Raw genomic sequence first — 11862 nt, forward strand, 5'->3', positions numbered from 1 at the left:
CTGAGACAACTTATGCCTGTCAAAATTCGCAGGTGTTCATCTGACTTTACCTTGCAGAATGACAAGATTGGAGCTTTGTTTTCCATGTATTCATATGTGTTGACTTGGATACATACATCCCGCAAAATGCTATCATTCTTGCTCAGCATTTCTTGTATGGCCTCATCAGTACACACTGCAAGAAAAACTATTATTAATGTACTATAAATATATTAAGAATGCACAGCTGAATGGGCATGTTACTGGGAAGTCCTCAAATGGTAATTTTTTTTCTTCTGTAACAAAATAGGGACTCAGTTATGTCACACACGATTCACCTCTAACCTCTGGGAAATGGTAACAAGTTAGTCATATTTTTGTGTGTGTAATGAGCAAAATAGTTTCCTTTTATTTTGATTTTTGATAGAGTGTACCAGCCTTCACAGGTGTCTTGTGCAGATTGTCACTGTGGTGTTCCGGAATATCCGTGTGTCTGCGCTAGGTCAGAGATCAAAAGAAAACAACCTACCTTCTTGATTCGATGTCTCGCTAGAGCTTCCTGCTGGTGAGTCACAAGACATTTCTTTGGTGTGGTCATCTAAAAATGCAAACATGAACAACAGGATGTAAATACCTTCAGGAAACTTGTTAATGCATGAGCAAGCCAAAACTTACTACTTATTAATTATAATATTTATTATTAGTATAATATAAAATTATTATATATATATATATATATAAATTTCACCATTTCACCAATGTGGAACCAGCCACCCCACTTGCGAATCCAGCTGGGACCACCAAGATTCAACTGGAACCATTCTGAAACCAGTCCAGATTTTTGCCTGGGTCGGTTTTAGTCTTGGACGAACAAGACCTAAGAAAGACACTGCGGGTTAAACTTATGCGGTGTCAACACAAGGATGGGATTGGAAATGCTAGGAAGGAACAACATAGCCCGAAAGCTCGCACACGACACAGAATGTTGTCAAACCACACTGCCAGTGGCGTATCTAGGGTGTGGCAGGTGTGGACAGGTGCCATGGGCGCCAGGTGAACAGGGGCGCCATTATGTGTTCGCGTGTGAATGTGCCAGGTCGGGCACTCAACCTGGCACATTCATAAATGATCTAAAGCACCCGCGATTAGAGAGGTTGTAGGGTGAAACCTAGTGCGGACCTCACGAAAACGCATCCCCAAGGACATCATGTTAACCATGTTGCCATGGGTGCAGGTAGCTCTAGATACGCCACTGCACACTGCGGCAGTTTCAAAACTGCGTTGACCCAAGTATCCCACATCGAATCTTTGCTTTTAACACACAGATAATTATTTGTCATGCGGAGATGCCGGACGAGCGAAAACACACGAAGAGAGGACGCGGGGCTCTTTCCATGCTCCGTTTATTATGTTGCGATTGCAAAATTTTAGATTACTAACCTTTGTTGTCTTCCTTTGTCGTTTGTCTGAAGTCGTCATTGGTGAAATGCTTGCTGCACACTTCGCTGTACGCTGCAGGCTTCTTGGCTGTTTTCAACTTTATGACCCACGCTTTTCGCAACGCCAGGTTTTTCGGAAACTTGTGAAAGCTCACACCATTTTCTGTCCTGTAAGTGGTGCATCCAAATACACAACAGAAGCGGACCATATTGTACGAGGTTTTCACGTCGAATTTGTGCAAAAACAATGCGTTGAACGGGAAAACGCAAGTAGAACTGCATCCAGCTCCACAGAATCCATATAGCGCGTACGGGCCGGCTGTCTGGGCATCCCCACTAATGTCGCGCCTGCAGCGCCACAAGTTCGATCTCGAGGCGATGTGACGTCCCTCGTTTCCGAAGGGGACGGGGCACGTTGACGGGGCAAGTTAACGAAGAAAGGGGATACAATCATGCGGGCACCCGCAGAGGCGAGAACGAATGACACCAAACAGGTTTAACAAACACAAACAAGATTTAATATGAACACAACTAAACACTACGTTATTATCACTTTGGGTGATCGATAACACAAACTGCGCGATATATGCAGGGAGACCTACGTATAACACGGCGGCAAGAGTGACTGACCCTGACTTTGCGCATCCCGACGACACCACCTCACCATGGACGATGGAGTGGTAGACGAACTCTGAAGACGACTTCGGCAGTGACCTACGCGGCCGGCTCTCCAAGCTCTGACTTTCAGTTGCTGCTTCCGTCGGTCTTCATCCGCTCTGGTCTCCATTATTGGTCCACGGCCCTGATAACAACAGTAGCGAAGACGCCGACTTGGCGGCAGGTATACTGTCCCACTTGGAGGCTCGGTCCCAGAAGTTCGGCTACCGCCCTCGTAGGTCCGTCTCGTCGCTCTCCTCATAGTCAGGTACACGTCTCGCGCCGGTCAGTCGCCGCCAGCTGGTCTCACTCAGTTGTAGCTTCGGTTGCCCGGACGTCAGCGCTGGTGGAAGGAGACTCCGGGAACAAACCGTCGCAGGTGGCTTCCACGCATCGAGGCGCCTCCGTCGCCTATCTTCCCCGGGGCATCCGTCCGTGCTCCCGCTCTCGATCACATATCGACGGCTCCTCGGTCCTCGCTGGTTCCGTCTCTTGAGAGTCTTACAACTCCGACTGACTGACGTACTGTCTTACTCTCTCTCTCTCTCTTCTTGAGGTCATCCAGGGTTTGTATATAGCCCCTCCCGCGCCATGTCATAGTCTGGCGCAGTCACGTATGCCAAACTGAAAAACACATGTGCGTCCGACACCGCATTCCAAGAACACTGTAATTGCCACAGCTTCGAGTCACATATAGTGACGCCCCCTTCTACAAAAGTCCGCTTCTTGGGGGAAGCAACACTGTCAAAGGAAAGCAGAGGTCACCCCTCCCACGGAGAGACACTGCGAACATGTCAAATAAAGTTTTATGGCACTCAGCTGTGGGGGCAAGGCAAGCCCTAGCGACTGCTTGACTGTCTCTTCGATATTAGAAAATGGAAAAGTTTGTTATGTTGATTTCGTGCAAAAGCCTGGGTCGTCACAGGAAAGTATCCCAGGAGGATACAGGGTGGAATGCTAATATGGGGACTTCCATTTTCGGAAGGTTGACTGAGCCTTTATTTGTATTATTCTTATTCTTTTGCAATACTGTAGGCCTCTGAGTCGGAGGCCAGCAGCTACTTTACTGAAAATGTAATCGATTACTACTAACAGATTACTGAAAATTGTAACGAGATTACTTTAAGGCTACGGTCTCACGGTAGCCATCTTGAATTTACTTACGGACTTCCTACGGCGGGGCGCCACCGTCGCGGTTTCCGTGGATGACCCCGTTAGGGAGAAACGCGCGTGGGACAGCTGCCGACTGGACCACAGGGGTGACATATGTCCGCCATATTTGTAACTACCCTCAAGCGGTCGCTTGGTGCAAAACCGCCATCTTGTCCTGGTCGCACGTCACTAAACGTCATTAAACGTCATTGCTCTACGGACCAATCAGTGCATCTATATGTTTTGTTTGTTTACTTCGACGCTTTTTGACGCAGCGCACAGCTGGGGCTGCCGTGTACTTCGGTAGTTTTGTTTCTCTGTTGTCGGCATGCTATTTGTAATTCACAATGGTGATATGTTGCTATTTGGGATGCGCGAATCGCTCGACATTCGCCTGCAAAGAATCTGGTATAACATACCACTGGTAAGTGACATGTTCCGCGAGTTTCGAAACTCTTCGTATTTATTGCCCTCGGCTCTTCGTATAGTTTTCCTCGCGATTCCTCTCTGCGGCTGGCATGGGCACATGCAATTGGACGTCCAAGCTGGGTCCCAACAAAGAATAGTGTTGTCTGCTCGAAGCATTTCAGGAATGACGATTTTGACAGGACATCACCGGCACGAGTCCGCCTACGACAAGGCGCTGTTCCCGTTGCACACTCTTCGGTACACGCTCTACAGGTGCGTAAAATAAAAGAAGAAAAGGTAGTCGGCGCGTGCATGAACTACATTGATATGCTGCTGATATCACTTTGTCATTTATAGCACCTGCAGGTGTTACAAGCCAGCAGACGAGAACCAAGTGATGTAAGCTAGTCATTTTCATTATACAGTACCACAAAATGCTTGTTGCTTAAGTTCACGAAGTTGAGGATGTGCCAACCGCATTAGCCGGCTTATATTTATTACATTGTACTGCGCGCATCGTTTATTTCTGTTGCCTTGTTTGTTACGACGTATGTAGTTCCCGAAATCGGAAAATGTGCATGGTACCAAATACAATATTGTTCTGATTTTCTTTTTCGTGTAGAGCACATCAGGTCCCTCTTTTGAACAGGAAGGCAGGTTGGGCCCACACTGCTCTGCGCAAGCTCAGCAGGTGCATAAAGAATTTCGTTTTGTGCATAGAAGTAATTGCAAAGCTGAATAATGTGCCATGTGAATATCTACTGCTGGCTTACATTTCTAACATTAATGTGCTACATTATATATGTTGCCTTGGTTACTTGGTGCCCTATATTAAATCCCTGAAAGTGGAAAGTTCCTGCATGTATATGGTATGTCATTATCTTTTTTGTGTAAGACACATCATGTTCCTCCTTTGAACAGGGGTCCAGTACGGTGAGCCCACACTCTTTGATCCATGATCAGCAGGTATGTGAAAAATTGTGGTTGTGTGCAGTGGTGCATATATAATAGCTGTTGCCACTGTTGTCATTGTAGTATCTACAAGAAACAGAAGTGCCACATACTGTGTCTGAGCCTGGACCAGAGCTATGTGACGTAAGATCTGGTTATATGCATTCCACTACAGTATCACTAAAAATTTTGCATTACAGGTGCACGAAGCTATGGATGTATTCGCCTCGTCAACTATGGTATATGTGATTTAGTGTTCTCAGTTTAATATTCAGGTGTCGGCTATGCATTTCAAGTCACCTGTGTACACAGTAGCTCGATTGGGCATGATGTGTTTATTTCCTTTAGCTGGATTATGTACATCACCATATAAGACATTCTGCTATTTTCTCCCTTTAAGGGCACATCAGGTGGTCACTTGGATACTGCGCTGAGTGGTGTAAGCATTGCATTGCTTTCATATGGACGCTGTCATTGCCGTGTACTGCTAAAAAATATAGCCATATTGTAAATGCAATGCCAAAATGATTAGGTTTCCTGTCCATTACTTGTGCTTTACCGTATTGACTACATAGATGTAGCAGTGTTGTGTGAGTATTTTTGCATGTGCTTTTGAACCTTGCTTGAATGAAGTGACTGAGCACATTAAAGTCCCAAAAGATCTATATGCTTGCATCATCACAAAAATCTGGAGCTTGTTTTTAGTTTTCCGACTGTTTGGATAAGTGCTAATCGTATTGACATCAATTTTAGGACAGCACTGGATTTGACTGCGAGAATCTTTCAGCTTTTGATGACTGGAATGAGGCAACATCACCGGTAAGATGTTAGCACGTGGAAATTGCTGTATGAATGTTAATTGGCTGTGCAATAGCTATTACTCTCTGCCCCTCTGTGGTAGTATATGTGGTAGAGCTCATTAATTCAATTTTCATTTACCCACCGTGACAAAAACCATATTTTGCTCTATTCTAAACCACTTCGAAGCATAATCCTGCATCTCTTAGTATATTTTCTTTGCAGAGTCTCTTGGAAAGCAGTACCACTGCTGAAACTCCAAAATCGTTGAAATACCCATCTCTGGTAAGCCTCATAGAGAAAGATCGGTAGTTCTGAGACACACACACAAAAAAAAAGAGTGTAGCACCCATGCCATTCATCCAGTTATGTGCTGGTCACTTCATGATCACAAAACACGCTTCGTTCACAGCATTATTTAAACGTGAAAAAAAAAAAAACTTCTTGGTTCCTTTATGTGAAATATACGTGAGTGCTCTGAAAGCGTGTAATTCGACATTGCAAACCTGTAACATGTAATTTATGTTTTTGTTATTTCTGTATATTTCCAGATCACTAGTTCCTCCAGCATTACCTTTTCTACCCCAAGCACCAGCAGATATACGGTAAGAGTAGTGACCAGGGATACTAAGAATTGCATGGGTATATACTGTGAAAAGATTAACCAGTGGATATGCAGGAGAGATAATATGTCATACAGGTACAGGCAAACTGCTTGTAGACGGCAAACTCCACACTGAAAATAGCTTAGCTTAGGTGCAAAGAACATGCTGAAGATTTGGCGCAAAGAACGAAGTACAGCTGAGCATGAGAGCAGAGGGCACAACCATAGTGAAGTGCAGTTAATGAAAGTCATGAAAGTTTATGAAAACTCTGAAACAGGGGGAGGAAGTATTTTTTAAAGTACATATTTATCGGATGTAAATACGACATATACGACATGCTGGAGAACACAGTGAGGGATTGGCCACACACTGGTGTTCACATTACCGATAGTGTACATGAGCATTAATGTCAAGATTTCATAAGATATTCGGTAGGATACTTAGTTTCATTCCCTCTAATGACAAATTATCCACTGCATACCACTTTCTGCATGTTGTTGATTACTTACAACTGTAACACAAACCACAATGAATTGTACACATTTGACGAAATAAAGATTACTTTAGCCATCCCACAGTGGTGGACTTCCTGTGATTTGCATGCCTGATTTTGTGCCACCTGTTGTGGCAACTACGACTCAAAGGTGCAGCACTCCTGTACTCTGTGAGTATCACAGTATGTATTCAGAAAGATACAAGTTTGTTAGGTCATCACTTAGTTCAGGGTAGCACTGCGTACAAGTGAGAAACAGCAATGAAGCTTCCTTAAAGTTATTTCTAGCTTTGGCATGGTGCTGAATGAAGGGAAACATCATCAGGTACAGAACGAAAGGAATCAGTACAGGAAGAAGTGTGGAAAGCTTGTAATCAATTTTAGGAAGCTTCATTGCCATTTTTCAAGTGTCTGTTCTACTACTAGACCTGACTTTCCCACTCTACCTCCCACTCATGTATATATATACCTCATCTGCATTCCACTGCATGTAAGTGTTCAAATTAGCCAAATGGCATGGCTCTTGTACTGAGCATATGTTACCGTCCTTTTATTTTTCTTTACTCAAGGAAGAACCATTTGTAAGAGAATTAAGATAAGTCTCCCTTGCCCTTGATAAAGTGCAAGCAGCACACTACTATTACATGAAAGCAAAATAATAAACAAGTAACAATAGATGCATGATATAAGATAGCTGCATGGCCATTGCTGTTATCTATATCAAAACTGGCCCAGTGATGTGTTAACATAGATGCTAAATACTGTCCTAGGAACCATCATCTGAGGACACACCTGTAAAGGCTTTCCTCAAAAAGGAAGTAAAAAGAGTAGGAAACCTTCACACTGTCAGCAAGAAGAGGATTAAGGCTCTGCAACAGGCACAGCGTCGTATAAAACAAAAGGTTGCAAAGCTAGAGCATATAACTAGCGACCTCACATCCAAGAACATTCTGCTGGAGGAACAAGCAAGGTGTCTAGAAAATATTGCTGGCGCGAACAAAGAGCTCCTTATGCGACAGGCAGCTAAGGTTGCAGGCACTAGCTTACCAAAACAGTACAGTCCAGAGCTCCGCGCTTTTGCTCTTACTCTGCACTATCTCTCACCACGTGGGTACGACTACGTACGTCACACTTTTGACACATGCCTTCCTCATCCCCGTACTATTAAGAGGTGGTACCAGTCTGTCGATGGTGAGCCTGGCTTCACAAAGGAGGCAATTGCAGCACTACACATGCAGGCAATGAGCAACAAGCAAAAAGGTGTGCCATCTGTGTGCAGCCTTATGGTTGACGAAATGGCTATAAGGCGGCACATAGAGTGGGACGGAAGAAGGACTTATGGGTATGTAAGTGTGGGACCAAGCTGTGACGATACTGGCACAGTAGCTAAGGAAGCGTTTGTCATCCTGCTTGTTTCCCTACATGAGCAATGGAAGTTACCCATTGGCTACTTCCTAGTAGATGGCATCTCTGGGGAACAGCGCAGCAACCTCGTGAAAGAAGCATTGGTACTTGCTCACGAAGCTGGAATAGCAGTTGTGTCACTTACCTGTGATGGTGCTGCAGCTAACCTTTCCATGCTGCAAAACCTTGGCTGCTGCCTACAGTCGAACAATCTGAGAACAAGCTTCCCCCATCCCAACACAGCAGAACCCATATTTATATTCCTTGACGCATGCCATATGCTAAAATTAATAAGAAATGCCTTATCACATTTCAAATGCTTTGTTGATGAAGATGGCTGCACAGTTTCGTGGGACCACGTTGAAAGACTACAGTTACTGCAGGAGAAAGGGGGCTTCATGCAGCAAACAAGCTACGAAAAGCCCACATTCACTGGCAGCGACAGCCTATGAAGGTGAGGCTTGCCACAGAGCTTCTAAGTATGTCTGTGGCAGATGCTATAAATGAATGCCGTAGCCTGGCCATTGAAGGTTTCGAAGATTCTGAAGCAACTGAAAGGTTTCTTAGGATCATCAACAATACTTTTGATGCCCTTAACTCAGTGAATGTGCAACAAAAGTCTTGGAAAAGACCACTGTGCCCTGACAACATTGATGATGTCCGTAAAATGTTTCAAATTGTGACCTCCTACATATCTCGGCTTCGAAAAAGTGAATCTGGGCCTCTTCTTCTGCAAACAAATAGGAAAACTGGGTTCCTTGGTTTCCTTGTGTGCTGTAAAAGTGCCACTGAACTGTATGACTCTCTCTTCTCTAAGTCTCTGGTGAACTACCTCCCAATGCATAGAGTGAGCCAAGACCACTTAGAACTATTCTTTGGCATCTTACGTTCACATGGGGGCTACAACAACAACCCAACTGCAAGGCAGTTTGCAGCAGCATATAAAAAGTTGATTGTGAGTACTGAAGTACAAAGCTCCCGGAAAGGAAACTGTCTCCCACTTGAAAACGTCACTATACTGCATGTCAGTAGTGCAACACAGGTGCAGTCAGAAGACATAATAAACTGGACGTCAAAAGGGAGGACTGTGGTGACTGAAGAAACAAGCCTGCACAACGACATCTCTGATCATGACTATTTTTCAGATCCTACAGAACCGTCCATTTTTGGTGACAGAGTTATCGTATATATTGCAGGACACATTGTGTCCTACCTACAGGGATACCTAAAATGTGAGACCTGTGTCTCCCACTTGACAGTTCTTGTGCCTTCTCTCCACCATTCTTTGATACAACAGAAAGAAAGGTTTCACAAACTTCCTTATCCATCCCCTGATGTAATCACGATATGCAGAAGATCAGAGAAGGTGCTACGCGAGGCCCTTCTTAAAGAAGGTATGGCATCAGGAACTCTCATGCAAAGAATGCTCCTGCAAGTGCTGGATTCTGTGATGGACAGTGGGTTCTTTCCTTCTCTACGTGAAGAACATATGCTCGAGCAGTCTCCATTGGAAAATCATTACTTTCACTTGATAAGATGCATTGCACACAAGTACCTCAATATACGTATGCGGCATGCCAGCAAGACACGCACAGAGGAGCTGCATAAAGTCAGATGCAGGCAATTGTTTACTAAGCTAACTCAGTTTAAAGGACAATAGTTTTATGTAACTTCTTACAATATGCATATTTCCATGGGTTTTGTACATATGTGCAGTAAGTCTTTTAATTGCATACTATTGTTCAAGTGCAATTACTATTAGTTTAAAGTGCAATCGTTTTATGTGATTCCTTATAGTATGCTTATTTCCTGTTGTTTTGTACATATGCACAGCAAGTACTTTAATCATGTATTATAGTTCAAGTGCTATTACTACTTGAAGATGTAGTTCAGTCACTAGTGAAACTACATTTCTATACCATTCATTAAAGCCATGACTACTGCAACTGTGTAATGCAATGTAAGTATATTTTCAATTACTCACCCTTTTAATAGTTCATTTTTTTACAGTATTCCCATGCTCATAACACCCTACCATGTCTTACAAAATATCATACACAAAGATCACTGACAGTACTCTGTACCTTGGAGCATGCCCACGCCCGGGATTCTGTGTACTCTGATTTACCTTGTACAATGTGCATCTTGTCTTTTCCAAAATGTGGTCTTACAAAAATTGGGCCCGTGCAGCAGATATTTTTCATTACTTTTCCTTTGCGTGAGCAAAAACTTGTACTTGCAAACAAGTTTAACAATGAAGTTTTATGCATTGTGAATCAAAATCAGTGAATTAGATCCGATTATGAGAGTACTTTCAATGGCTCCCCGAGACCTTTGGCATCTCCATGCAGTCAGAACTTATTCATCATAGTTATGATAACTTATGATTAGTTATGATTTTTCTTGGGCTGCACTTTTGTAAGTTGGCTGCAAAGTTGTAGGTCCCTAACAAGCATGAAAATGTCAGGCCGTGCTTCACTAGGTGTTGTCAAACTCCAAAGGAGCTTTTTGTCCTTGGGTCCCCCACAATATTGTGGAAATAAATACTATTATTATTATAGCATACACACAAAGAAAGTAAAGTGAAATTAGGACCAGATGTCTTGCCTGCCCATGCCTTTTGGGGATAATAACGCATGGAATGGAGGAGAATGTGGTGCTTTTGTCAGTGTTCAGGTGATACGTGATGTGGAATGTTGTATGCACTAAAGCACCCAGCAGCATTGTAGAATGGTCGCTGTATGCTATATCTGTACTTTCCACCAGTTTATTTCAAGCGTCAATGAGCCATAAAGACCGCTGTGTATCAACGTGAAGGCAGGAGCTGCAACTAAGTAGTTACGCCTTGCAATATAACCTAACTGATGTAGGTAATCAGCAGAAAACATCGCTACTATTGACTACTTCCCATGTCTGCATATAATTTTTCACCTCGTGCTATCTATCATGCATGTCATAAACATATAGGTACGTTCGTATAATGTCTGTAAGCAATACAGTACTTTTTTTAGCTGTCAATAGGCCATCGTTCCGTTCCAAGCAAAGTGATCATACTACGGTGCCGCAGTTTGACGTAGTTGGAACAAGATGGCATAAATCAACACTAAGCGATATTTTATCTATCGAATCACAGCGATAGTTTATTTCACATATGATGGGTACCAATATGACTCCGTGTAGAAGAGCACCTCCGATCCGATTCACTGAGCGAACCCAAACACCGATGTCGTCGGCGGTCACTGCGAGACCAATTTTATGAACTTGCATGCTCAGCTGCAATAATAACCAATAAAACTGATTACCGAGGTTGAAAGAAGTCACGAAATACCGCACAGAAGTAGAATCCGTATTGTTTACAAACGTTTCGAAACCGACCACGGGCGCAGCCATGTTTTTGGTGACGTGAACAGTGACGTAGCTCATGACGTCCGACCAGGACCTGTCCAGAATGCATTGCGGACCCCCGACACGCTATCTCTATGGGCCGAATGCATTGTACGCCACCCCTGTGGACTGGACCCTTCGACCTTGAGTCTCTTCTCTATGCCACTGTACTCGGTGTTTATACGTGTGTAGAAGGGAGGATTGTCTCGTAAAAGTCTTCTGGAACTGTCGTGCAAGACGGCGAGTTGATTTTCGTGCTTTCGTGTTTTGAGTAGCATGGGGGTAGCTGCCGCGCGCGTAGCGTGTGACGAAGACTGTGCAAAATATAATATATTTGAGATATATAAAAATATATATCTCAAATGCAAAGTGATCAAACAACCGTCATAAAAAATGGACGCAAATACTAAATAATTGCAGTCAGCTGTGAAGAGTCTGTTCACGTGCCGATCGGTAGCCGTTTTATCTCAATACAGCTTACAGAAACAGGATTTCTTGAAATGACTTATGAAATTACCAGTTCTGTTGAAACTAGAAGTTCAACTCACAGTGCGCACACAAAATGATAAGAATCAAAGGAATGGCATAACCG

At 43.6% G+C, this 11862-nt stretch overlaps 1 protein-coding gene across 1 annotated transcript; it reads left to right on the forward strand.

The window, feature by feature from the left end:
- The first annotated feature begins 3516 nt into the window (after positions 1-3516).
- On the forward strand, positions 3517-7295 carry LOC135375595 (THAP domain-containing protein 5-like). The gene is made up of 13 exons (XM_064608273.1): positions 3517-3651; positions 3716-3908; positions 3993-4034; positions 4258-4326; positions 4557-4601; positions 4671-4730; positions 4787-4825; positions 4987-5025; positions 5340-5405; positions 5610-5669; positions 5936-5989; positions 6557-6653; positions 7253-7295. Coding segments are annotated over exons 1-13 (843 nt in total). The 5' UTR covers positions 3517-3574; the 3' UTR covers positions 7255-7295.
- The last annotated feature ends 4567 nt before the right edge of the window (positions 7296-11862 follow it).

The sequence above is a fragment of the Ornithodoros turicata genome, unplaced genomic scaffold, assembly GCF_037126465.1.
Source record: "Ornithodoros turicata isolate Travis unplaced genomic scaffold, ASM3712646v1 ctg00000903.1, whole genome shotgun sequence".
Taxonomy (NCBI): domain Eukaryota; kingdom Metazoa; phylum Arthropoda; class Arachnida; order Ixodida; family Argasidae; genus Ornithodoros; species Ornithodoros turicata.